The 27,935-nt window shown below is 49.8% G+C and overlaps 2 protein-coding genes across 2 annotated transcripts in view; both read right to left on the minus strand.

Moving 5' to 3' along the window:
• Positions 1 to 783: 783 nt before the first annotated feature.
• On the minus strand, positions 784 to 23,371 carry Slc35e1 (solute carrier family 35 member E1). Its single transcript, XM_028893494.2, is given in 7 exon segments — positions 784 to 4,111; positions 4,703 to 4,948; positions 18,690 to 18,815; positions 20,170 to 20,307; positions 22,611 to 22,681; positions 22,937 to 23,314; positions 23,317 to 23,371. Coding segments are annotated over 7 exon segments (1,227 nt in total). The 5' UTR covers positions 23,357 to 23,371; the 3' UTR covers positions 784 to 3,883.
• Positions 23,372 to 25,344: 1,973 nt separating this feature from the next.
• The window catches only part of Med26 (mediator complex subunit 26), a 41,932-nt gene continuing 39,341 nt past the window's right edge, over positions 25,345 to 27,935 (minus strand). The window contains exon 3 of the mRNA XM_028893491.2: positions 25,345 to 27,915. Coding sequence (XP_028749324.1) covers positions 26,296 to 27,915 — 1,620 coding nt within the window. The 3' untranslated portion in view covers positions 25,345 to 26,295. The remainder of the gene's footprint in view (positions 27,916 to 27,935) is intronic.

Here is a 27,935-nt window from a genome sequence, read left to right on the forward strand (position 1 = left end):
GGGAGCCTTGGTAGGAGGATTCAGAGTTTAAGGCCAGCTCCAGTAAGTTCTCTCTCTCTCTCTCTCTCTCTCTCTCTCTCTCTCTCTCTCTCTCACACACACACACACACACACACACACACACACACGTACACTCATGACTGTTAGATATCCAGGCATGAAAATAAAGGCAGGCAGACTTTTTTTCTTGCCTTGCATATGTCTGTGGTTGTGTATATGTGTACAAGTGCATGTGGTTGTTTGCATGTATAGGTGCCCATGCATATAGGAGTGTGCATATGCATTTGCATGCAGAGGCTGGAAACTGACAACAGGTATCTTCCCTAACTGCTCTGCACACACACTAAAGTTTTTCAAATATTTACTTATTCAGAGTATTTCTGTGTGGGTGAGTACATGCCAGAGCACGTATGTGGGGTCAGAGGACAACGTGCAGGAGTCAGTTCTCCTACCATGTGGGTCCCAGAAATGGAACTCAGATCGCCAGGCTTGGCAGCAATCACCCTTACTTAGCCATCTGGCTGGCCCTCCACCTCATATGTAAGGCAGGGCCTGTGGCTGAACCTGGATTTGGCTGACAGCCAGCATGCTCCCATGACCCTGGCTCCACCTCCCCTGCACTACGATGGCAGGTCGGGCATGAGTCTCAATTCTGGTTTCCATACCTGCCGCATGAAAGGGCTGCCCGAGCCGTTTCCCTGCCCTGAGTCTTCAGTCTCCTAGCGTGCCGTGCTGCTGGGAGCACAGGAGAGAGCCTCCCTGACAAACCACAGCCACCTCAAGCCCCCGGAGACCATCATTTATTTTTGGTGAATGCCGACCAGGAACACAGCTATTCCCACAGAACGGCCTATGACACCGGAGCCTCAGGAGGATGACAATGGAAAACAAGAACATGACAGTTTCCCGTTTCAGACCCTGAGGTTTTGGGGCTTAGAGTCTGGTCTTGAAGAACTGAGTGCCCGGAGTCCTCCCAACACACAGGGAAATCGAGTCTCAGGTACTTCCCTGCCCTAACACATCTGGCTCATCTCCTTCCCTAGAATAAATGGTATAACATAAGGTGCTGGGTGTGGCAGTCCTGCATCACCTCAGCACCAGGACCGAGGCTGAGGACTGCCTTCCATCCTGCGGCCAGTCTGGGCTACACAGGCAGATACCATCTCAAAGAAATAACTAAAAGAAGCCCCATTCTGAGTATTCTAATAGTGAACAGACATTCAAAACTATTCTAAACTTGTTTCCCCTTCTGCAAAATGAAGGAGTTGGGTGGGTCAGGATAAGTGTTTTGGCCAGGCCATCTCAAAGGGTATATGGAAAGAGCAGCAAAGATTCTCTAATATGAACCCCAACAGAGAGGTGGGACAGGGTGGAACTGGAGAGGTGAACATGGCATGGGAAACAAGTCTGGGGCTAATGTGACTTTGAATGGCCAAGGCAAACCATGGACCATCAAGTCTGTTTTGTTTTGTCCTGTAGCTCAGGCTGGCTTCAAACTCACTGTGTAGCCAGAGATAACCGTGAACTCCTGCTTGTAACTGCCTCGGCCTCCTGAGTGTAGGGTAATAGGTATGTACCACCGGTTTATGTGGTGCTGAGGATGGTGCCCAGGGCTTCATCAATACCAGGTGAGGACTGCACCCATCTGGTCTACCTGATTGTCTCATCCATTCCTGTGTTCACACCCACTGTACGCCTATGAACAGAATTAAATATCCCATTTATTAATTTATAAACCGTAAGAAAAGTGAGATGAGCCTTTCCCTCCCTGGCAAACCTCACATTGGAAAAGGAAAAATGCATTAATATACATATTACAGCAACATCATGGAAATCCAAAAAGACATAATTCATTTTGAGTTCAGCGCAGACAGGGACGCTCACAGAGACCTCTGTAGTGTCAGGTGTCTGTGTCTTCCCCAGGAGGAAAACCCACCAGACCACCTTACCAAGGGGCTCCTTCCCACTGCAGTGTGGGCTCTGAACATCTGCAAACCAGCAAGCAGGGCAGATGGGCCTGCCTTGAGGCTGGCACTGCCAATGAACCTACCTTAGATACAAAACTCCTATTCATCAAAAGCAGAGGGACCCAACAAACCAGGAGGTGAGGACTGGGGTGCCATGACGCCCTTGTCAGCTCGGGGCTTAGAGACGGAGACAGAGGCACAAAGAATGCTAAGAGAGTGGAAGGTCTGTCTGGGAGCCTTGGTGAGGACGTCTCCAGGTAGGCGTGGCAGCACATGCTTTTAATCCCAGCGCTCAGGAGGCAGGGACGGGTAGATCTCTATGAGTTTGAGGCCAGGGTGGTCTATATTTTGAGACCCTGTCTCAAAAACAAACAAAAACCCAAACTTAAAGATACCCCAAACTAAGCCTGATGCCCCTGACTGCCAAAGAAGACTTGTCACAAACCTTGGGTCCCACCATTTACCTGCTGTGCCCACACCAGAACCCACACCACTGCTCACCAAAAGGTTCTCCTTGCGCTGCTGCCACACTGGCCTTGAACTCTCAGGCTTGGAAGAGCCTCCTGCCTTGGTTTCCTGAGTAGCTACAACCATAGGTGTAAGCCACCAGGATGAGCCGCCAAACTTTTTGCTTGTTTCTGAGACAGTCTCAATATGTAGCCCAGATTGGCTTCAAACTCATGGTCATCCTCCTGGCTCAGCCCCTGGATGTATGCCACCAGGCCAGGTCCCTAAAATGATCTTTTTCTTGAGATGAGCTCTCATGTAGTCCGAGGACCCTGACCTTGCTCCCAGAGTGCTGGAAAGGCAGGCCTGTACCAGTGTGTCGCTTTCTGTGACGCTGGGGACAGAAGCCTGACACATGCACGAGAGGAAGGCACTCCACCAACCCAGCCTCAAACTGACTCTCAGCTAAAAAACTAACACCTGCCTGCTGTCTCAACCACTGTGACACAGCTGTCCCACCCACTGGGACAGTTCAGATCCCGACCCACATACCATCCCCTCCCTGACAGGCGACGCTGTATTTGGTGTGTGGATTCCACCTTCTGCAACTCCGGCTGCAGCTTCAGGACCCTTCAGCATGGCCTGCTACCACTGAGCTCCAGGGGCTCTTCCAACAGCAAACATCCCATATTTTGAAATGAGTCGGGACTGTTTTCACCTATTGGCTAGCCCTGGTGCAGTGCCTGCCAGGACCCAGGCTCCAAAGTTCCCATAGCCAACAAGATGTTCTCCAAAGAAACTTGAGGTCCTAAGGGAACTGTCGACACCATCACCTGGCCTTCTGTGGCATCAGAAGGGTGGGGATGCAACCAAGGTTAACCTCTTCTAGAGTCCCAGGGCCACCCAGGCCTGGAGTGGAGGCTGGTATCCTGCTCTCACACCCACACGGCAGAGGAAGGCCACACCGATGGCTGATGAACCAACCGATGGCCACTGTAAGTCTGCCCCAGGTCAGCACTAGCTGCAAGTGGCCAACTGCCTTGGGACATCCTGGAGCACTGTCTCGGGGGTAGGTAATGGTACCTGTTTCCGCTCTCTATACCTCTGGGCTTACAGCCCCGCTGTCCTCTCCTTGATGCCCCAGATGCCACCTCCTGCTGGCTTCCAGGACCGTAGCCACAGTGACGCCAGTTCTGCAGAGTGGGTCCTTGTTGTCGCCAGAAGTTCAGACCAGACCTCTGCAATGTACCGAGGGCACCCCTGTGCACCAATGCAGAACGTGGCCTCTGAGCAGAAGAGTGAACCAGGATCTCTCGATGGCTCTCCCTCTGCCCAGAGCCTGTGGCTGTCCATATTGTGGTCACATCCCACGGCCCATCAGGATCTAGGGCTCCCCTGCTGGCCGGCCATGTGCTCAGCCAGGCTGCTGGGCGTAGGGAGGTGGTGCAGGAGGCCTGGCCTGGTGGCACCTACACATCATGGCGGCTGAGGGCATAGGAGTTCGGGTGGCTCTGGCGGCCGTACTGGAAATGGTCTGTGAGGAGAACGTTGCGGTACTGGAAGTCACCCTGCTGAGGAAACAGCGCACCATTGTGGGGCTTCTCTACCGGGCTCCGCAGGTGCTCTCTGCTGCTCAGGTCCGACGCAGAGACTGGAAGGAGGTGGCGCCTAGCCTGCTGGTTCGCATCGTACTTGGTCTGTGTGAAGAGAGAGCAATGACGTACAATGGCATGTCACCTCCAGCACTAAGGAGCCAGAGGCAGGAGGGCAGGAGTTATCAGGCCAGCTTATGCTACATAGTGAGTTTGAGGCCAACCTGGGCTACCTGAAACTTTCAAAAAAACAAACTAGCCTGGCACTCGGGAGGCAGAGCCAGGCAGATCTCTGTGAGTTCGAGACCAGCCTGGACTACCAAGTGAGTTCCAGGAAAGGCGCAAAGCTACACAGAGAAACCTTGTCTTGAAAAGAAAGGAAGGAAGGAAAGAAGGAAGGAAGGAAGGAAGGAAGGAAGGAAGGAAGGAAGGAAGGAAGGAAGGAAGGAAGGAAGCTTCAGGCCCTGTGCACCCATGCTGCAGAGCTCAGGACAGAGGCAGGAAGAGAGTGAGTTCTGGGGCAGCTTGTGTTTACAATCCTGCTGCCATGATGGTCTGTGCAGCACAGAACCCACCCACCTTGTAAGGCACCTTTGGAACCCAGAGCCAGAACCACCCTTCCCATCCTCCCTCGGCTCCTTCTCATCCCTCCCCTAGGCGATGCCTGGCTGGGGGACAGTGGCCTCTAATGCTCACCTTGTTGTACAGAAAGACACCCAGAATGGCAGTCATCATGCCCAGCACATTAGTGCTGGTCACTGGATTGCGAAGCATGATGAGGGACACGGTGATGACCATAATCCTTTTGGTGGCATTGGCCACAGAGTAGCTGAGCGGGCTGATGAGGTTGAGGATGCTAAAGGCGATGACGTTCTGTGCGAAGTTGCAGAATCCGCTGACCGCCAAGAGCAGCAGTGTCCAGGGCCACTGAGACACATAGGCCTGTGGAGACAGGCAGGGAGCCGTCAGTAGGGGAGGGGCACACATGTACTCAGGCAGATTGTCACCATGGTGTAGTGGTATTGGCTCCACCCATGACCTTGGGCTATACAGCCCGAGGGAGGTGGTGCTTCTTGCTGTCGTATGTGACCTCTTAGAAGGAAAGGGAGAGGGGTCTGGAGGCTCTTCTCCTTGCTTCCTGGTGGGACTGAACTTCCAGGTGGACTTGCTCCCAGTCAGAACAGAGGACAACTTCAGCTGTCTACTTGGTTCTGTATTCGTGAGTGTATTTCCTCAATTTATCCTAATAAATTTCCATAATATTCCTTCAGCAGACTCTCATGGATTTCTCAAATTATCTGACACCCAACCATGTGGATCTCAGCCCCATGCACCCCTACTGGGGCTACTCATGTGTCAAAACCCTAACGCCCCAGGCGGCTGCTGGCGACTTTCTCCGCCTTGTAAGCCCACACACAGCCCAAACCCCCCAGGAACTTCCTGACCCCTGCTCAGGTGACCACCAGGCAGGAGTCACACAGTGTGTGAGTCAAGCACTCCCAGGCCAGGCAGATCACGCATGGGTGGTTCTTGTAACCACTGCCAGAAGCACACACATTCTGCGTTAGAACGGTGCCCGTACTAGGGGCCTTCCTAGCTCTGTGCTTGCAGCGGCTGGATTGGGACACACACGGGAACGGACGGACACACAGACACACAGACACACAGACACCGCCCCCGCCTGGCCAGAGACTACCAGCAGACTGTTCCTTTACTTTTAAAACTTCAGTGTAGCTGCTGCCGATTCCGGGACAGCCTGGGTCACCACCCTCGAGGGCGCGCCCTCCTGGCAGCCTGGCTCCCTGCTGCCACATCCCCATTCTGTGCACGGCCGCCACCATGGCCACCACCGTTGTTCTGCGTACTGCCTCAGCTGCTGTGATCCCTCTGCGCACTGCCTCAGCTGTCGTGATCCCTCTGCGCACTGCCTCAGCTGCTGTGATCCCTCTGCGCACTGCCTCAGCTGCTGTGATCCCTCTGCGCACTGCCTCAGCTGTTGTGATCCCCGCAGCTCTGCCCCGCAGGCTTTCCCCGGGTGAGTGTCTGGTTCACAGCAGCCCATTCAGGGAGCTGAGTCAGCTCATGCCAGACCTGTTCTGTCGCCAATCCTGCGACTCCTGCTGGCCGAACGTCACTACTACACCCAAAATTTGCCCAACCTGGTAATTACCTCTGGAACAGCTGGACACTTAGGACAATTTCTTGAGGATCTTATCAGAGGTAAATTACTTGATAACTACACCTTAAACTGATAAATAAATAAATTAATAAATTAATTAATAAATACATTAAAATTTTCTTTACAAATTTTAAGTCTCTCTCACGCCATGGTGGAATTTAAAAACTTCTTTATTTATACTATGGATGAAATTTTACAAGACATATATGACCTTCCTGGGATGTATACAATTTTTGCCACATTGGCGATTAGCATAGTAATTCATATAATGTCACTGAAAAAACTGGTTTACTAATAAAACCAAAAATAAGACATTAATAGGATTGATACAGACTTTGCAAAGTGGTATTGAGAACTTAAAAGGATTCTTTCTTTGGAATCTGCTAATTTACCACAAGAACTTCAGTCTGCTAATAATAACGGGGCAACCATATTTAATTCTATTGATAATAAATGTGAATACTTAATGGATAGAACAATAAATCTTCAGAGCAATCTTAATGCCATACAGATAATTTCTAAGGAAGAACGATCATCATTAATTGATAGAATAAAATCTTTGCAATCAGCTATTTCTAATGAACATAAAAAATTGTTTAATTCCTTGAAGTCATTGGACTCATTCAAAGTAAAGGAAGTACATACTCTAGAAGAAGCTGTAGTTAATCAATTTCAGGCTGTGAAGGAGTCCGTGAGAACTGATAATAAGGGTGCTAACAAGCAGAAGGTCAAGGCTAAAGAGGTCATAACATCACCAGTACCTTACGAAGGTAGAGATAACTTACCAAAGGTAACCAACAGGTGGCACTGTGATTTACCCTGTCACCGTTTGTGAAAAGCCAGCCAATGATAAACATCCTGAAGGATATGTACAATATATCTGGCAGCCTATTCATATGAGAGATTTAAAGAATATCAAGGGAGCTGTAGTTCCCCCTGGTATACGTTCAACATATGTGAAACAGATGTTAAATATGTGGTCTTGTAGAAATAGAATTATACCAGATGACTGGAACTGGAATCAGTTAATCTCAGCTGTGTTGGAATACAGCCAGCAGTTACAATGGAAAAGCTGGCTGAGAGAAGAAGCTAAAGCCCTTGAGCAGCAAGGTAAAATCAAAAGTTTTAAGACCTCTCAAGATCAAATTCTTGATGAGGGCTGCTTCACGGAAATATATGTACAATCTACCTTTGATGAACATACATTATCCATATGCCATACAACAGCCTTAAATGCTTGGGAAAGAATTCCAGGGAAAGGTGTCAGAAGAACCGTTTAATGATTTTTTACAATGACTGACCAAAGCTATAAACAATACAATATCAGACCAAGAATTAAGACAAGTATTAACTCAATCTTTGGCTCTTGATTTTGGCTAATATAGAATGCAAAAGGATACTTGAACCTTTAAAGATCAGATCAGCACCTATAGAAGAATGGATCCAACACACAAACAATATTGAGTCTCTTAGCTATGGTGATGAGGCTTGGACAGGAGAGGCGATTTCCAAAGGTGGAAGGAGACAACAAAGTATCCAATGTTTTAACTGTGGTAACCAGGTCATATAAGAAGGAATTGCACACAGGGTGCTCCTAGAAACAATACTTCTTTTAGAAATACCCAAACAGCAGGCCCCAGCCTTCTGGATTATGCAGAAGATGTGGCAAAGGCCAACACTGGACCAATGAATGCAGATTAACAAGAGACATATGAGGCAACCCTTTACTAGCAGGAAATGCCTCAGAGGCCTCTCGCAGGCCCCCAAATCAAATGTGGTCCAAACATTTCCAGCCACTATGGAGGAAATTCCTCCCCAGGACAATTAAATAACCCGGTGCCTAATGTAAAAAACAATACTGCACTGGATGATAGATAGATCAAAAACTCCAAAAAAAAAAAATTAAAAAAAAATAATAAAAAAACATAAAACTAACATTTTGGTAGACTTCCATAAATGAACCAAGACCAAAGCTTAGAGTATAAATTAACATTATTCTAGAAGGCTTAGTGGACACAGGTGCAGATGTGACTATAATTATGCCAAAATCACGGCAAATTGGCCTCTTCAAGAAGTAGATGTCCAATTTCTAGGGATTGGAACCCTACCTCAGGTAAAACAAAGTATGAGATGGGTTGAATACATAGGGCCAGAAGGATAGAGAGGAAGGCTGAAGCCATATATGGCTAATGTAGAGTGAATCTTTGGGATGGTGATCTGTTATAACAATGGAATACCTCTAAGCTCAGAAGTGGAATATAGACCAATTCATGTATCTGGGAATAATATTTTAAGATACTGTAAAAAATAGCCACCAACCATTCAGGCTGTACATAAACATAGCACAACTGCTGTTGAACTCTCAGAGGTACCAACAACCCTACCTTTAAAATGGCCAGCTGATAAACCTGTCTGGGTTGGACAATGACCTATGACATAAGAGAAACTACAAGCTTTAGAACAGCTGGTTCAGGAGCAGTTAAATGCTCAACATATTGAAGAATCTACCAGCCCTTGGAATTCTCCTGTATTTGTTATTAAAAAGAAATCTAGTAAATGGAGAATGATGACAGATCTGAGAGCCATTAATAAAGTAATTCAACCTATGGGCTCCCTACAGAATAGGATGCCCCTACCTAAAGAATGGCCTATTATAGTTATTGACTTAAAAGACTTTATCTTTTTTTTTTCCAGAGCTGAGGACTGAACCCAGGGCCTTGCGCTTGCTAGGCAAGTGCTCTACCACTAAGCTAAATCCCCAACCCAAGACTTTTTTTAAAACTATACCTCTACAAGAAAAGGATAGAAAAAAAATTGCCTTCACAGTATCTACTTATGATAATTCCCAGCCAGTCAAGACACATCAATGGAAGGTAATCCCACAGGGCATGTTAAATAGCCCCACCCTGTGCCAATATTTTGTACATAAACCATTGGAATAATTTGTGCACAATTTCCACAATCTATAATTTATCATTATATGGGTGATATCTTATCAGCTGATCTGAAGTCAGATATGTTTAGAAAGCATGTTTGAAGAAGTGAAGAGTTTTGTCTCCCTAAGGATTACAAATTGTTCCCAAAAAGATACAAAGAGGAGAATATATTAATTACTTATGATATAAGATAGATCTACAAAAAATTAGACCCCAAAAGGTACAACTCAGGAGAGATCGGTTGTGGACTCTTAATGATTTTCAAAAAATGATAGGAAGCATTTCCAACCTACAGATTATCATTAGAATACCTAAAAATGAACTAATAAATTTAGCCAATACCCTAAAAGGGGACGACTTAAATAGTTCAATAGAATTATCAGCTGAAGCTGAGAAGGAATTGGCTCTAGTAGAAAAGAAAATACGAGAGGCACATGTGGATTGTGAGAATCCAGAACTTAACTGCATTCTGGTCATACTCCCCTCCAGACACTCCAGATACAGGGATTTTGATGCAGAGGGAAGATATTATATTGGAATGGATATTTATACCACATAAACCGAGTAAGAAATTAAAGACATATTGGAAAAGATCTCTGATTTTATTCTAAAGGGAAAATTAAGACTTTGTCAATTGACAGGAATGGATCCAGCAGAAATTGTAGTACCTTTAACTAAGGAGGAAATCTCCTTTTTATGAAAAGATAAATGAGTCTGCAGTAATTTTTTTTTTTTTTTTTTGGAGAGATTAACAACTGTTATCCCAAAAGCAAGAGAATAGAACTCATAAAAAAAACTGAATGGGTCCTTCCTCACATTGTACGTCAGACAGCAATCTCTGGAGTCCCCACATTCTATATTGATGCAATAAATCAGAAAAGGCAGGATAAATCAGGAGATTAAGTAAAGTGGCCCAAAGTCCTTACAATTCTGTACAAAAGTCAGAACTGTATGCCATTTTTATGGTACTTATGGACTTCACAGAACCTCTCAATATATTTACTGACTCTCAATATGCAGAGAGCTGTTTTACATATCAAAACTGCTGAATTTATTCCTGATAATACAGAATTAATTTCATTATTTATACAATTACAGGAAATCATCAGAAATAGGAAACATCCTATATATATATAACACACATCAGATCCCACATGGGTTTGCCAGGTCCTCTAGCACAAGGTAAGGATGAGATTGATCAGTTATTAATAGGTAATGAACTTGAAGCCTCAGAAGTTTGTAAGAAACACCATGTAAATAGCAAAGGTTTGAAAAGGGATTTTCCATCACTTCCCAACAAGCCAAGAAAATCATAAAAAAAAAATAAAAAAAAAAAAAAAAAAAAAAAAAAAGTCGGCCGGGCGGTGGTGGCGCACGCCTTTAATCCCAGCACTCGGGAGGCAGAGCCAGGCGGATCGCTGTGAGTTCGAGGCCAGCCTGGGCTACCAAGTGAGCTCCAGGAAAGGCGCAAAACTACGCAGAGAAACCCTGTCTCGAAAAAACCAAAAAAAAAAAAAAAAAAAAAAAAAAGTCCTACTTGTTTCTTCTATAACCAAACTCAGTTACCTGTAGGAAGTAATCCTAAAGGTATACAAAGAAATGAAATTTGGCAGATGGATGTGTTTCATTTTGCAAAATTTGGAAGATTAAAATATGTACACCATACCATTGACACCTATTCAGGATTTCAATGGACAACTCCTATGAGTTCTGAAAAGGCTGATTCTGTGATTATACACCTATGAGAAGTTAAGGCCATCATGGAAATACCTGTACAAATTAAGACTGACAATGTTCCAGCCTATGTCTCAAATAAAATGAAACAACTTTTTTTGCTTATTACAATATAAGGCATGTTACAGGTATACCACACAATCCCACAGGCCATGCAGTCACAGAAAGATCCAATCAAACTTTAAAGGATATGCTAAATAAACAGCAACAGGTAACAATGACTCCTAGAAATAGATTGCATAATGCTTTATTAACCTTGAATTTTCTCAATGCTGATGAGAAAGGAACGACAGCTGCAGAGAGACATTGGACAACAGAAAAAAAAAAAAACAAGAAACTCCAACAAAATTAATTAAAAAAAAAAAACTGATTCGAACAGGAGAAACCCCTTGATAAGGAGAAGGAGCTTATCCACTGGTGTGATAATTCTACAAGTTGTAAGAAAAACTCAACCAAAAAGAGTCAGGGCAGGGTTCTGCTTCTTATCGTTACAGGATAATAGGAACACCCATCTTTAAAAAATCCTAAGGCCTTGGACACTCAGAAGTCTACAGCAAGAAGGGAAGAACCTATTGGTACCAATATACTTCACAGGGTAATATCTCAATGCCTAACATCTATATCTCTTTAACTCTAGAAAAGTTGTGGTCCCGATCAAATATCAATCAAGCTGGCTTTGGAGTTGGAATGTGGCTCTCTCCTTCTCTAAACCTAAGCATATTGCTAAAAAAAAAAAAAAAAAAAAATTAAGAGATTCTGTCTCATATCGGAAGAGCCAACTGGTGTGAGACAGAAGAAAACCAATAACCTAAGGACCATTGTCAAGATTAAAATAAAATAAAAATAGTCAAGATTCTATTTCTCTCCATGATTATTCTTGATTTCTTGGAATCCTTCCTCACATGTCATGTCATCTTAAGATTCAAACTTTTGGGCTGGAGAGATGGCTCAGAGGTTAAGAGCACTCGCTGCTCTTCCAGAGGTCCCTAGTTCAATTCCCAGCACCCACTTGGTGGCTCACAACCATCTGTAATGAGATCTTGTGCCCTCTTCTGGTGTGCAGACATAATGCAGGCAAAATACTGTATACATAATAAATAAATAAATTTTAAAAAAAGATTCAAACTTTCTGTTTTGATATTAATAATGTTCAAGTTTTCCAGTGAAAAAATGTCTTTCCAATAGCAGCAATCTCTGAAGTCTCCAGAAGGAAGATGGGGCCCCACAATGATGATTCTACCTGGTCCAGAATGAGGCCACTGGACCTAAAACCACCACTCAATGATCAGCTTTAAATTGCAAACTCTTCAAGACAGTTTCAAGATGAGATGGTCAATCACATTACACTTCTAGCCAGAACCTCAGATAACTTTACCCATTTACACTGAGACTGGCTACAAACATTACAACTTGTCCTATTGAGACTTAACCATTTAGCTTTCTTACAGGATCCCACAAAGAAAAAAGGGTAATGGATAGGCATATTATATTAAGGTAGATTATTATATATACTAATAAACTAACTTAGCAAACTATCAGCCTTAGATAATTTGCTGATATGGGTTCTTGTATATTGATACAAATTCAAAACAGTAACTGTCATATTATACACATATTCCTACTATTTTAAATAGTTTGTATATTGATACAAATGTAAAATTATATTTGGTCATACTATATGTATGTTCTACCTCTGTTTAGGATATTTTGTATACTGATACAGATCAAGGATATTGTTATCATATTGCACTATACATTTCTACCTCCGATTAAGATATTTTGTGTACTGTCACAATTTTGAGGTCATTGTCCATATATTGTACATTGGTTTACAGATTGCTTACCCTATTAATGTGAATCCTTAGTCCTTAGGTTATTTAGGTAGAAAAGACTTATAGATTAATAGTCACCCATGAGTGTCATATCTATAGTTATATTAGTTTGTTTTCCGTATTTATACTTCAAACACTTCAGAGACCTAGAGAATACTGCATTTAAATGTTTTGATAACTTAGAATCCTGTTGACGTGAGACACAATTGCCCCTGGTAGCACCAATCTTCTCCCAAGAGAATGCTGGGCTTCTAATATACTCCATTTGGAAGTTTGTCTTCTTGACACAAAATGGCCTGCTGGGCAAAGAACTGCCCTTGCCTCGACTGCTAACAGTATGAACACTGTCTTTCCAGATGAGCAGGACACAAGGAAAAGCAACTGCGGAACCCTGCCAAGACAGGGTAAGATGGTCGTTCAAAATTCATGCTTCTGACAATGGTCTGTCAGATACTCTAGGCCTGTTGCCAAAAATGGATCCCCCAACAGTGCTGAGAAACATTAGGTGACTGTCCAGGCTGCCAGCTGTCTCTGTCAAGTCTTGCAATTTTCAGAAGTTGCCTGCTTGCACTTCCTATTTACTCAAATAATAATATTTTCCTTCTCAGTCTCTGATAGGGTTGAAGACTAGATAGTTAAAGATACAATCCTCTCATATCTTAGCTAAGAACATTTTAAATACTAAAGTTAGAATCTTCAGGACAGGACAGCTATTGGAGTAATCTCAGGAATTTGCCATTTACCTATGGTCTGGACATTTCTGGACATTTAGCATGTCGTTCTTGTTTGATGCTGTTATTGTTGGTTGTATTTCCATTTTTGTTTGTTATTACCCACTGTTTTTCCTGGACAATACTTTATAATCATTCTTATTGTATATAGTTTGCATTAGGTCTGGAACCTTCTTATTTAGACAAAAAAGGAGAAATGTAGTGATATTTGCTCCGCCCATGGCCTTGGACTATAGGGCCCGGAGGTGGTGCTTCTTGCCATTGTATGTGATCTCTTAAAAGGAAAGGGAGAAGGGTCAGGAGGCCCTTCTCCCTGCTTCCTGGTGTGATCAAACTGCAAGGTGGATTCACTCCTGGTCAGAACAGAGGAGGACTTCAGCTGTCTACTTGGTTCTGTATTCGTGAGTGTATTTCTTCAATTTATATCCTAATAAGTTCTCTAATACTCCTTAAGCAGACTCTCACGCATTTCTGGCTGTACCATGGGGCAGCAGGTGGTGAGACTTTTCTTGAAACAGAATCTCTCATAGCCCAGGCTGGCCTCAAACTGGGGCGACAGGTTTGCTAACACTTGACTGTACTGCATCACTGAACCATTCTACCAGTTTACCATGTGATGCTTTATATACACGACTTCTGACCCTCCTGACCACCCCACCGAATGGTGCAGTGGTCGAGGGCCATCTGTTGTCAGAAATGCAAAAACAGCCACCAAAGGACTGCAGAGATGGTTCATCAGTTAAGAGTACTGGCTGCTCTCCTACAAGATCCGGATTAGATCCCACAGAAGGATCACAATTGTCTGTAAATCAGCCCAGGGGATCGCATGCCCTCTTTTGATCTCTGAGGGCATCGGGCATACATGTTGTAAGTGGACATACATGCAGACAAAACACCCATACACATAACATTTAATAATTGTTCTTTAAAAGGCCACCAAGACTGTGTGTGTGGCAGGGTGCTGCTTGCCTCGGGCATCTCACCCCTGCCTCCTGGTGCCTGAACGCTGTCCTCACCGCTGCACAGCCAGCGCTTTCCCACTGAACCATCTCCACAGCTCCCCCGCTCCAGGACATTTTGTAAAGCTGGGGCACAGACAAAGCTGGGCAGTGGAGCACATGCAGCACATGTATGAAGTCATGGGTTTCAGCACCCCACACCCCAAACAATACCAGACAGACCGGAGAAGACGGGTGACATTATCAACGACTGAGGCCTTCCAGAGAGTGGGACACAGAGCCCCAGAGCCCACCACCCGTCCTCAGACAGGTGCCTGGAGAATGCAGCAGCCCAGCCAGGACACTGGGCAGTCCCAGGCATCCGCTTCCTCAGACGGCCCTCAAGCCCACCCTCCTGCCCTGCTGCCAGTTCCCAGCCATCCCGTGGGGGTCACAAGTCCCAGCTTGCCCGTCTCTGGACATGGTGGTTAGCAGGCATGCCAGCTGGTCACCAGGAGGAGGAGGACTCAGAAGAATGACCCACAGAGTCAACCAAATCACACTGAGCTTCCAACCCAGGCACTGTGGGCTCACTTTCTACTCCAGCACTCAGGAGGCAGGACGATTAGGAGTCTGAAGTCACCATGGGCGACGTAATATAGGACACAGATCCTGCCTCAACAACAGCAAAGGTAGGCTGGGGAGACAGACAGCTCAGTCAGGAACATGCCCGAGTTCAGACCCCAGCACCCATGTGAAAAGACAAAACCAAAACCGAAACCGAAACGGAGCCGCACATCTGCAGAGCCCCACTGCTGGAGGCAGGAAGCTCAGGGGTCAGACACAGGCGGACCTTGAGGCTTGGCAGCCAGCCAGTCGGCGAGCTCTACCTCAAAAGACAAGGTGAGCTACTGAGGAAAGTGCAGGAGGCTGAACTCTGTTCTCCACAGAGACAGACACACTGCTAGTGCGTGCGCACGCACACACGCATGTACTCACACACCCCAAAGGGAAGAGAAGGAAAACCACAAGGAGCAGAAGCTGGGTGCACTTTCTGTTCCAAAGTTTCCTGGGGGCTGGGGGTGGGATGGGAATTGCTACACCCAAGTCAAGGGCCCCAGGCGCTGGCAGGAGCCAGCTGGGGTCCCTGGGGATGCTGCGCTGCCCCTGGCAGGAAAGACTTGAGCTCACAGACGTCTGCGCTGGGGCAGAGAATGACAAAGGCGACAGCTTCTTTGCAGGTACAACCACAGCTAGACCCTGGATGGCTTCCTGACAAAATGCCCTCCCAGCCCACATAGTACTCACCCTCTCTTTAAACCCGGCAACCGCAACGGTTGCCCCTAGCAGACTGGTACGCAATAAACAGAATCACACAAGCCAGGCCTCTTCCATTCTGCCTGCCACTGGTCTAGGTAGAAAGAGGTTAGAGGGTACTTTTCACTGCCAGGGAATACTCCGTTTGGTGAACAAACCAGCTTTTCTTCATTTGTTGAAGGCTGTTTCCAGTTCCCAGTAAAAACAGAGCTGATATAAACACATGGCGGCTCATACCGGGTCTCACTCTGTAGCCCAGGCTGTTCTCACTCTCTCGATCTTGCACATGGCTGCAGTGACGGGGTTACAGGCACTGCCACCTCACCGCACCGGGCGGTTTCCATCGACTGATCCTCCCACCATCGTCACCACACGGCAGCGGTGCCCTCACAGGCTTTGCTGTCCCTTTTTTCTGAGACAGGGTTTCTCTGTGTAGTTTTGGTGCCTATCTTGGATCTCACTCTGTAGACCAGGCTGGCCTCGAACTCACAGAGATCTGCCTGGTGCTGTTCCCATTCTAAGATCTCCATCCGACTTCTTTTTTCCTTTTTAAAAATGTTTTAATTGGCCAGGTGGTGGTGGCGGCGGCGGCGGTGCACGCCTTTAATCCCAGCACCCGAGAGGCAGAGCCAGGCAGACCTCTGTGAGTTCGAGGCCAGCCTGGGCTACAGAGTGAGATCCAGGACAGGCACCAAAACAACACTGAAAAACCCTGTCTTGAAAAACCAAAAAAAAAAAAAAAAAAAAAAAAAGTTTTTAATTGAAATAAAATTGCATCAATTCTCATATCTCTTTGCTCTGCCAGCCCCTCGTAGGCGCCCCAAGTTGACCACCTTTTTCTTTATTATTGTCACATACATGCAAATGTGAATACAACCTGCTGAGGCTGTTTTTGTTGTCTGTGTGTATGGGTCCAGAGCCGACCACTCTGCACTGGACAACCAGTGAGGGTCCCATGCCTGGGAGAGGCTAATTCTCCCCTCCCGGCTGTCATCAGTGCCTGCAGTTCTTCGTCTAGGGTGGACCCTGTGAGATCTTCTCCCTCCCAGATTGGATGTCCACTGATACTGTCGCCATCTTGTTTATACAGCCGTTCCTAGGGAGACCGCTTCTCAGCAGACTTCCTGGCATTCTGGCTCTCACAATCTTCCCGTTCCCTCGAAGCAGATGTTGCCTGAGCCATAGACACAGGAGCTGGGATGAGGGTGCTCCCACCGGGGCTGTGCTCCCACCGGGGCCGTGCTCCCACGACTGCCCATTGTGCAGCTGTGCCTTGCTGTGAGGGGCTCCGTTTGGCGTCAAGAGGCTTCCGTATGAGGCGTGGAGCTGCACTCATCTAGGAAAGGTGGCTCAGCACAGAGGGTCCAGAATTATCTCTCTTTCCTTGAGATAGTCTCATGTAGCCCAGGCTGGCCTATGTAGCTGAGGATGACTTTAAGGTCTCGATCCCCCTGCATGTTCCCCCAGTACTGGGGTGACGCCCCTTTTGTATTTAAAAATCACGGCATCTGTGTACATGTGTGGGCACTGTGTGCCCAGGTGCCTGGGGTCATCAGTGTTTGTGGGAGTTGGCTTGCTCCCTCCACCATGTGAGTCCTAAGGATGGAGCAGGTCATGAGGCTCACATGCCAAGCACCTGCACCTCCTGGACTCTGGAACCTGCCCTGACCCGCGTGGCAGGAGACACTGACTCGGCCTTTACTTGAATCCTGTACAGAATGCTGCTGGGCTTCCAACTCCAGCAGCCCATGGTGACCGCGGGACGCTGTGTGGGGTGGTGCCCATGAGCCACTGCCCAGGATTTCCTTTTCTTTTTTGAGACAGGGTCTCAAATAGCCCAGGCTGGCCTCAAACTTTCCAAGGATGACTCTGAATTCTGATCCTCCTATCTCCACCTCCTGAGTGCCAGGACGAGAGGTGAGTGCTCTCTCGTCTTGTGTGTGGTTCTGGGTGGAGCCTAGGCCTTGAGGGGCAGGGCAAGCGCTGTCCTGGCCACAGCCAGGCCAGAGTCACAGTCCTGGACATGCGGTTCAGAAGCTGTTGGCTTTTGTAAGCGGTTCTTGTAGCAGGGACAACCTCACCGAGCAAGCAGAGGCAGAGTGGAAGAGGAAGAGAGAGCCCCTCCTCAAGGACATGTCCCAATTCCTCACTTCCTCCTACCAGGCTGTGCCTCCACCAGGTCCCACCATGTCCAACAGCTTTAGTGAGACCAACCCTTTCCTAGTGGTCAGAGCCAGACTGTGACCACACCACACTAGAAAGAGTGAGTGCGTGCATGAGTGTACATGATGCCCGTGGTGTGCACATGCGTGTGCGTGTGTGTGCTCCAGCACTTGAATGTGCTCAAGCGTGTACTGGAGCATGAGGTGGCTGTGTCTAAGACTGCAAGGGAGCCAGCCTCTCTCCTTCCCAGGACTTCAGTTCCTAAAGCTGCTCACAGGGCTTTGGGTTTTAGTCCATTTGGATTTAGAGTTTTGAATTAAAGAGACTTAAATACCGAAACGATGAGTGCAAGCCCCTCCCGGAGACCACTGCAGCAGTCTTCACAGTGACGTCATCATGTGTGCTCTCACAGCACAGTGCCGAGCATGCAGACAGAAACCCTTAGAAACCCTGAGCCAAGGCAAATGTCCTCTCCCCACCCAGTCACCTCCGGTGCCCTGTCAGTGATGGAAAGTGACAGACACAGGACAGCAGGACCCTGGCTCTCAGTCTCTTGTGTTGAGGTTGATTTCTCCTTCCTACATATGCTCTTATCCCTCTCACACAATGTCACAGATGTGGCAGGAGCCCTTGGAAGAACCCACTCCATGCTGGACCTTCGGTCTCCACACCTGCGAGCTAAAGATTCCTATTTTCTAAGCTAGCCTGCCTCAGGTATTGTTACAGGAACAGAAAACAGACACATCTACCTAGCACAGACAGATGTCCAAAGAATGCCCCTGGGTGAACACATGACTACAGCGCCTTAGAAAGTTAGTAAAGACGCATGTAATTCTCAGCAGCCCCAACTCACCAGGTCGCTGCTCACCAGGAAGGTGGAGAGGTCCACCAGAACCCACGTGGGGATCATGAAGAACACGGCATGGCAGCCCAGGATGTTGAGCAGCCGCAGGTGGTGGATCCTTGAGTCCCTCAACACCTGAGGGAAGAGCATCTCATTAGAGCCACTGACGCTCGACCAGCAACAAGGCCTGAGTTTCCAGTCCCCAACATGAGACTGGAATCTGACGGCCAACCCTGGGTATCAGACCAGCCTGCTCGGTTATGAAGGAACATAGTCATGCTGGGACACTCTGTCTGCGGACGAGGGACAGACAGAGGAACAACAGAACCAATCCAGCACACACACACACACACACACACACACACACACACACACACACACACACACGCTGGGGAGGATGGAGTGAGCCAGGCATTCTGAAGGCCCCCCAAACACACCAGTTTTTTTTATTTGCACCTGGTGTCTTGCCCTGTAGCCTAGGTTGGCCCAGCACTCATGGGAATCCTGCCTTCATCCCACATATGCTCACGGCAGGCAGGGACCACCACGCCTGGCTAACACCCCTCTGAATTGAGTCCAGGTTGGTTTAGCCTGTTGAGCACCACCAGGCAATGCCAGGCAAAAGCCAGAAACAGATCCTACCCCGGAGACCATGGACTTCAGGTCTACCGCAGGCAGATGCCCCAACCCAAGCAGCCAGCAGCACTCTCTGCAGAGGCTCGCAGATGTACTTCTTACAACACGTTGGAAATAAGGCACATTCCTAAGACGGGGACCCACTGTGCTGACGGTGGCGCCCAGCTGCCCTGAACTTTAGTCACGACTGAGCATTGCGGCAGGTGACACCACACAGTAACAGTGGATGAGCACGGCCAGAGAAGATGAGATCAGTGACCACAACTGAGAGGAAGAGCACGCTCAGCATGGAAAGGAAAGGAGGAGCTGGGGGCTGGCTCAGGTGCGAGGACCCAAGTTCGGACCCCTAGCACCCATACACAAGCTGGCCATGGTGTCAAGTGTATGTAAAGCAAGCACCTGGTGGTGGGTACTGCAGGCAGGTCCCAGGAGCGCATGGAACAAAATGGGCTGGGGGTGTGGCAGGTTTAGTGGGAAATAATGTGGAGGGGCTGGTAAGATGGGTCAATGGGTAAGGGCTTGCCACGAAGTCTGAGGACCTGAGTTCAATGCCCAGGTCCCACACGGAGGAAGGAGACCTGACTTCTGCAAGTTGTTCTCTGACCTCCACACTAAGGCCATGGCAGGTACCCTTGCACATCCACACTAAGCATATAAATAAAATGTAAAAAGAAAACTAGTAAAAGAAAAGGAACAAGAGAGCAGCAGAGGAGGTTACGTTTAGGGTTGGCCTTCAAAACAAAATAAGGGACAGAGATTTGAGCAAACAGAAGGCACAGGATGGTCTGATCTGGCCAGTCAGCTTGCAGTCACCACCCTCAAGCAACAAGCACCGGGGGTAGGGCCCACACACCTTTTTGGAGAAGATATTCTGAAGGGAGAAGCATAGTGTGGCCGCCAGGGCGCTGACCAGCCCCCACACGTCGAAAGACAGCTCTGTGACAGTGGCCAGTAGGACTCCGCTGATGATGGGGACCAGTGACAGGTACACCTGCAGGAGGGCAGAGGGGCTCAGGTGGGCCAGGGCTACCCACCACCCAGAACTGCAGCAAACCTTGGCTGGCCCTGTGCCTGAACTGGGGGACCCCATCTTCCACCCTGGAAAATGCCACCTGCACCTCACAAGGTGCTTCATGCCCAGCATCCTGGCACTCAGAAACCTGTGGCAGGAGGATCACCCAGAGTCTCGGGTCTGGGGCTAGTGAGATGGCTGAGAGAAAAGGGCACTCGCCACCACGCCTGACAACCTGAGCTTGATGCCCACATGGTAGGCGAGAACTGACTCTCCCAAAAGCTATCCTCTGACATCCATACAGACAGACACAGAAAGGTAAATACATAAATAAATGGAAAAAAAAAATAAGGCTAGCCTGGGCTACTTTCAAATCCTGACTCAAAAAATAAACAAAACCCAACAAGGTAGAAAACCAGGTGGATTTCCAGTCAGAGATTTTGTATAAAAAAAAAAAAAAAAAAAAAAAAAAACCAAATCAAGGGCCCAGTTAGTTGGTAACTAGTAGGACTCAGTAGGTAAAGGCCCCCAAATCTGAATTTGATCTCCAGGACTCTTTGTGGAAGGAGAGAACCAACTCCTGCAAGTTGTCCTCTCATCTCCGTGTGTACACACGTCCCCACAAAGTAATGTAAAAACAACGCAAGACAGGCGAGGTTTTTAGGAGCAGAGGTTCTGTCCCCAAGGGAAGTGGGGACATTGGGACTTGAATGCCTGCCCCTGCACTCCTGGCCATGGTCCACTCTCCCTGTCGGCATCCCACTTCTTCCCTTGAGAAGAGGATTCAGGGCCCTGAGTTATCTGTCCTGCAAAGCATTCCCTGACCAAGAGGGCCAATCTCCAGGTCCTGCACTCCTAAGGTTCCTGGCATCTTGTCAAGCCAGGTACAATGTCCCCAGTGACAAGGAAAACTGATAAACACAAGGTGTGTTATCAGGTGACACACCTGGCTGCCTCCCCGGCAACTCTGACCCCCAGGAGGCCAGCCCCACCTGACGGGGACTACAGAGTGCAGACAGGGCTTGCCAGGATGAAGATGGGCCTGGGAACAAAACTCAGCCAGAGGTGGCCCAGTTTTTACCCAGTGATCCAGGGTAAAGCCGCTCTGAGCTAAATCAATAATGAGAAATATACAGGAAGTGAGATGGCTTCCGGCTGGGACACCGGCATCCCCACTGCACGAAGGGCACAGTGAGCCCAGTGCTTGCTCTCTGGCCTGGCATCTTCCTCAGGCAGCCTGAGCTCTTAGTGCTGTCTGGGATCCACATCCAGATAACCACAACCTTGGTTTAAAACAGGCGTCAAACCCCAGGCCTTTGAGTTCTCAGCAAGGGCTCCACACTGACCTACAATATTTTTCTTCCTTTCCTTTCCTTTTTTTTTTTTTTTGAGACAAGGTCTCTCTACAGAGTCCTGGAACTCACCATGTAGACCAGGCTAGCCTCGAACTCACAGAGATCCACCTGCCTCTGCCTCTCTAGTGCTGCGGTTAAAGGTGTGCACCACCATGACCAGCTCCAAGACTTTTAGAGACAAAGTTCAGCTCCGTAGCCTAGGCTGTCCTGGACCTCTCCATCCTCCTGCCTCAGCATCCTGAGTGCTAGCATAACAGACCCACGGTACCATGTCAGGCTCCTGAAAGTTTTAACTTCTAAGAACTGGCTGGACTGTGCCATCATCAAACTCCTCTGACCCAGCATCTCACATCAGATCCAGCCGCCCACTACCGACCATTCTTTCTGGTGACGGGAAAACGAGAGCATGATAGCTCAACAGGTAAGGGGCGCTCTCCGCCAAGCCCGAGAGCTTCAGTCTCATCCCAGGAATCCCCACCGTGAAAAGTTAAGATGGACCCCTGTCCTCTGAGCTTCACACACATGAGGAGGCACAACATACACACACAGATAAATGTTAAAAAATAAGAGAAGGAAAACCTTCTAAGGAAAACAACTTAATTTGTTTCTTGGTGACTTGCCAAAACGGGACCAAACAGACATCACCTACCAGCAAACCAAGGGAGGAAATCAAAACAAAAAGGAGGAATATAGACCCCTGAGGGACGTGGCACTCGGGGACAATAAACAAGAGATTATCCAGAGACATCTCCCCTTCACACACACATGCTGTCTGATAAGTGAACGCGGGACACTAGGAAAGGCCCAGACTGACACCTTGACTTCCTTATTTGACAGGAAACCAGAGGAATGCCACGGTCCAACCACGTCATCAACCCAGCCAGCTACCGGGAGTCGCGCCCTGCCCGGAGCTTCTGCCAGGGTTACCTTGGTGCTCTGTTTTTCCTTCATGATGATCCGGGACAGGAGGACCACCCAGATGGGCATGGTGGCCTTGACTGCAAAGAGAGGAAAGGCACTCAGCGGGCAGTCCCGGCAGCCTGCACACCCGACGCCGGAACTTCTCTCTCGGCAAGGCGTCCTCCCGACCCCAATAGCTGGAGTCAGTTCTGCTGGGCACTCGGTTAACTCCTCAGACCTTCTCCAACCTGAGAACCCTCCGCGCTCGGCGGCGTCTCAGTTTGACGGCCCACATACTCGTACCCAGACTTCGAAGCCCCAAGCGGCGCGCCCCGGCCCGCGTCCGCACCTACCGGTGTGCGCGTAGGACACCGGCACCTTCCAGATACTGATGTGCGCCGACACCGACGCGAAGTACTTGCCGAAGGCGAGCGGCAGCACGTAGCGCGGGTAGAAGCGCGGCGGCAGCAGCGGGCCGGACGCCGGGTGCGGGCCAGGTCCGGGGCCCGACACGGGCGGCGCGGGCGGCACGCGCCAGGCGCGCAGCAGCGGCGGCAGCCCGGCGCACAGCGCCAGGATGTGGCACAGCGACACGGTGACCGGGAACGGGAAGGCGCTCAGGATCACCTTGTTGACCACGTTGCCGCCCGCGCTCAGCGCGTACCACAGTAGACACAGCGCCGCCACCCGCGCGCCCTCGCGCGCCCCGCCGCCGCCGCCTGCGCCCGGGACCCCGCGCCCGCGCCGGGCCCCGCGGCTGCCGCCGCCGCCATCCTGCCTGAGCGGCCACCCCTTCCCGCCGGACGACCGCCCGACGCGGGCCGGGGGCGGGACAGCCCGGGCGGGCGCGCCGGCGGGCGCCGGCCACCATTGGCTGCCGGCTCTGCGCGTCATCGCCGCTCGCCATTGGCCGTCTCCCGCGCGTCATCACCGCGCGCCCGTCGACGCGCCCGCAACCACGTCTCCCGCGAGGGCCCCACCCCACTCGAAAGCTTTCCCGAGGGAGGCGGGTCGGAGCCCGGAAGGCGTGCCGGGGGCCCGCGCGTGCGCGAAGCGGCCTCCCACGCTCTCGGGTGGCGGTCGGGGCCCGGGAGCCGTGCGGGGAGACGCGGACCCGCCCACTTGTGGCTGTGGAAGCAGGGTGCCTGGGGCGCGGACAGGATTAACAAAATATCTTTTAGGGGAAAAGAACCCGACTGTGGCAAACCCTTTGGACGACGCCGGGTCCTCGGAAGCTGAGCGGTAGGTGTCACCTTCCCCTCATAACCCTGGGCCGTGCGCCTTCTGCGACACTCGTCTGCAGAGCCCTGGTGGCTGAAGGCTGCTGGCGAGAGCCCTGAGGCCGGACAAGACTTAGCACCGTGATCCTAGCTACAAAACTCGATTCCAAAGATCGTGTGTCTTCAAGTGCTGTGGGAAAAGAGTTGTTTCGGTCCTTTTAAAAAAATGTATTCATTTATGGAGGCGGGACATGTGGGGGTACACATATGGAGGTCATAGGAGGACCTGAGTCAGTTGTCTCCTGCCCACCATGTGGCTTCAGGGGACCAAACTCATGTCCTCTGGCCTCGCAGCAAGCGTATATCCGCTGAGCCATCTCGCTGATCTCAACATTCTCCTTTACAATGTCTTTATTAGCATTTTAGAAAACGGCAGCCTAACTCGATCCCCTGAAGGCTGGGGGTGTCTGTGTAGCTCATCCTTGTTCTCGAAGGTAGACCATGTGTAAACACCACCCCACCCCCAGCTTGCTGGATATTCAACACAGATGTGGCAGTCCCTGAGCGTTGGGATTCCAATAAGTGGCCTGTCCCAAAGCCTGGGTCTGAGAAAAGCTGGTGATAGGTGTACCCTAATGCCCTCCAGCTGGGTACACAGCCCTTTGTCACCAAGTACGAGTGGAATTAGGAAGGTAGCCACTAGTTCTTTGGACAGCAGTGTCTGATAGCCACACTGACGCGTTTTGGTTGGTTTTATCTCACTGGATTTGGTCCTGGCAACTTTGTAGAAGCCTTTTCACCTCACAACAGGCACACTCACATGTACTCAGTGACCACTGAGTGAATACTGGCTCAGGGCCACACGGCTGGGTTTCACCTCCTCAAATGGCCCATTAATCGGAGTGGGACCATCCTGCACCAAACCCCCAGAAGTCTCTACCGGCTTTCAAATTGTGATTCTGGGTTGGCTGTGGTCCTGAAAACCAGAAGGAAATGTTCTAGGACTTGACCCCTTGTACCTGCTGTCTTATGGGCAACTGCTCATCTATGAAATTAAGCAGATATGGCTAAGGTGACCTATCTCAAGAGTGAAAAAACAAAACTGGAAACCCAGTCTTGGCTTATTGATTTTGGGGAGGGGAGAAAACTAGATCATTACTTTGTAGAGGAGGAGAAACCTTAGCAATTAGCAGGTACCTGTCAGGTATGGAGGCAGCCTTGGGCCTGCCTACAGCTGCTAGCCCAGGGTTAGGGCCAGATAACAATTCTGCACATCTGGGGCCATGCCATGTCACAAAGTACTGATGGGCAAGGAAGGTATCACCAGCTACACTGCCTGCAGGAGGTGGCTTCTCTGGGTGGGTGATGATGAGGTTGGCCCCAAATGAATAAAGGCAGGTAGAGAGACCCTGTCTGCTACCACAAAAGCAGGCTAAGGGGATACCACCAACGCTGGGTGTGGCTGTGGGCTCCAGCGACTTCCCCATGGAGGAAACCAGGAAAGACCAAGTACAAATGTAAATGAGAAATGGTTCCAAAACTGGTTTGTGCAAATGTTTTTTTTTTTTTATTTCCACATTTATATCACAAGGTGTCCACTTACTGGACCAAATAGCAAAGTTGCTCCCTTCTGCGCTGACACAGAAGTCTAGGTACTGTACATTCACTAAGGCTCCTTGTTTTTGCAAATCGCGTTTATGACAACCATAAGGCAAACGAATCTAAAGGAATGGTTATGAGTGTTTCCAGCGAACAGACGGCTCTCCCCTTGCCCAGCAGGGCAACTCACTCCAGTAGCACCCTCGGGAACTTTGTGAAGTTGGGGGCTCTAGAAAGATGGTATTTTCTAGAGATGTGAAGAGGAAAAGAGGAAGAAAGGAAGTCATTTGGCTGGTGGTCAGGTGGAAAAAGGATGAAATAAACGAGAAAACTGAAGTTCCTGCAGCATTTCTTTAAGAACTGGGGTTGAACTGAAACCATATACAAATGGGGGGCACCTGTGCAGTGAGGGTGAAGCTGGCTCACCCGCCCGATGCCAGGCTCACCACAGCAGAGAAGCTTCTAGCGCACAACACGAGGGAAAAGAAAACACTGGCTTGGCAGAGGCCGGAGAGTGAGTGGCCTGTACCTCAGAGAAACCAGAGCCAAAGAGCAGGAGATGCAAAGATGAGATGTGCGTCTGTTGCTGTTAAGGTAACCTCTCCCCCAGGGTTCCTGTGCCTGCCTGCCTGCCACTGAGGTCCCCGCCTTCGGTGCTAGAGGGGTTCCGCACCGATTCTGGGGTGGGGGGCTAACGCTTTATAGCTGGCTTGCTATAGTTCTGGACTCCCTCTGCCGTCTGCCCTCCGAGCGGCCCTTCCTTTGCAATCGTTAGTAAACTGGTAGCAGCATTTCACAAAAGGAGGGTGGAGAGCGAGCCTCATGCCCGCCCTCCTGGCTGGCTAGCCTAGCCCCTGCAAGGTGGGAATGCACTTGATGGCCAGGCCAGATGCTCAGTCCAAGCAGACATAAGGCAGAATGTTCAAGCGCCCATCGTCGCCATGCGGGTCGAGCGATATGCACTGCGTCCAGTCATACCAATTACCCTGTGTGTCCTCACACCCGTTCACCCCTGGCCACTGCTGGCCCTGGATTCTGTCCAGATCGTCCTGTGTGACCTCGCGAGTGAGCCCTGGGAGGTCAGTGGGCGTGGGTAGCGGCAGCAGCACATGGGGCTGCCGGGCCCCTCGCCGACTGCTCTCTTCCTGCTTCAGGTACTCGGCCATGAAGTGGTGCGCGCCTGGGGTCTGCGCGCCTGACGATGACAGCAAGCTGCTCTGGCGGCTCAAGTAGGACTGGATAATCTCGTTGCGTGACAGCTCCTTCCAGTTCGTCTGCTCAAAAGGACTTTGGAGGCTGGCCTTAGCCTCTTGCTGGTCCAGCTCTGTCCTAGGTGGCTGCTCTGTGGATACGGGGCTGTCGGCCCGCACTGGCTCTTTCTGGGTCAGAGGTTTGATCTGTCTTGTCATGGGGTCAAAGGTGAGCTTCCGCTCTTTTAACCGCACAGGTTTGACGCCTGTTTCAGCCACCTGCCCATCTAAGTTCACTGTGTAGTCTCGAGGTCTGTACCTCTTTTTCTTTTTGCTGTCCGAGCCGCCCGAAGAGGCAGCATCACTGTCCGCCTTGGAGGAATCTGGTGACAACCCAACCCTGCAGGCTGGCCCTGTTAACCGCGGGTGGCCCTCGGGCTGCTCTGGCCAGTGCACAGGGCTCTCAGCACTGGACAGCAGCTCCATCCGCCGCACAGGGGGCGTGGATGGCTGAGCCAGTGGGAGTGGGGACGGCACCTGCGTGGTGTCCAGTGGTTGGGGGCGTAGGGAGGGGCTGGACACGGGGCCCTTAGGTGTGTATGAGCTCCGCTGCCGGGCAAAGGAGCCTTCGTGCCGTGAGTTCCGGGGGCTGAAGGAGCAACGAGAGGCACCCCTGGGATGAGGAGGGCCTGGCGGCTCATCCACCCTGTCCAGGTGCTGCAGCTGTGCAGCTTTGGTCTGCAGGCAGGGCAAGGGGGGCTTGCTCAGGCCAGGGGAGCTGGGACGCGGCCGCACGGCGTTCACGGGGATCTTGCTGCTGTGCTTCTCATTCTCACTGGGCTCCAGGCGGCTGCTGTCAGGGCCCATGTGCCCACTGCCATCCAGGGGGCTGGGTAAGCTCTCTGGGCTCCCACTGATCCCGTTGGTGGGGAGAGGGGATGCATTGGGGACTAGAGGGTCAGGACTGGCTTTGGAAACTTTGTGGGGTGGCCCCGGGTGGCCCAGGTCACGCTGGTCCCCCCTGCGCTTACGGCTCCCCAGCCTGTCTAGCCGCTGCCCAGGGAGCCTCTGGATGTCGTTGCGATTCTTCAGGTCATGGATGCTCTTGGGGGCACCGGGCACTCCCGCCTCTGGCCGGCAGTTGTGTGCACCTCCATTGGCAGAGCCTGCAGCCCCTGCCAGTGCCCGTAGTGCCACCTCATTCTGGTGCACAGGCTCGATGAGCTTCTGCCAGCTCCGCAGAAGCCTCTTGGCTCGTTTGGCCAGCTCCTCGTTCTTGGTTTTCTTGCGGACGTCATTGATGAGCTTCCCCAGTCGGGTCTCCTACAACCAAGAAAGTGACA

This window comes from Peromyscus leucopus, chromosome 17, assembly GCF_004664715.2.
Source record: "Peromyscus leucopus breed LL Stock chromosome 17, UCI_PerLeu_2.1, whole genome shotgun sequence".
Taxonomy (NCBI): Eukaryota; Metazoa; Chordata; class Mammalia; order Rodentia; family Cricetidae; genus Peromyscus; species Peromyscus leucopus.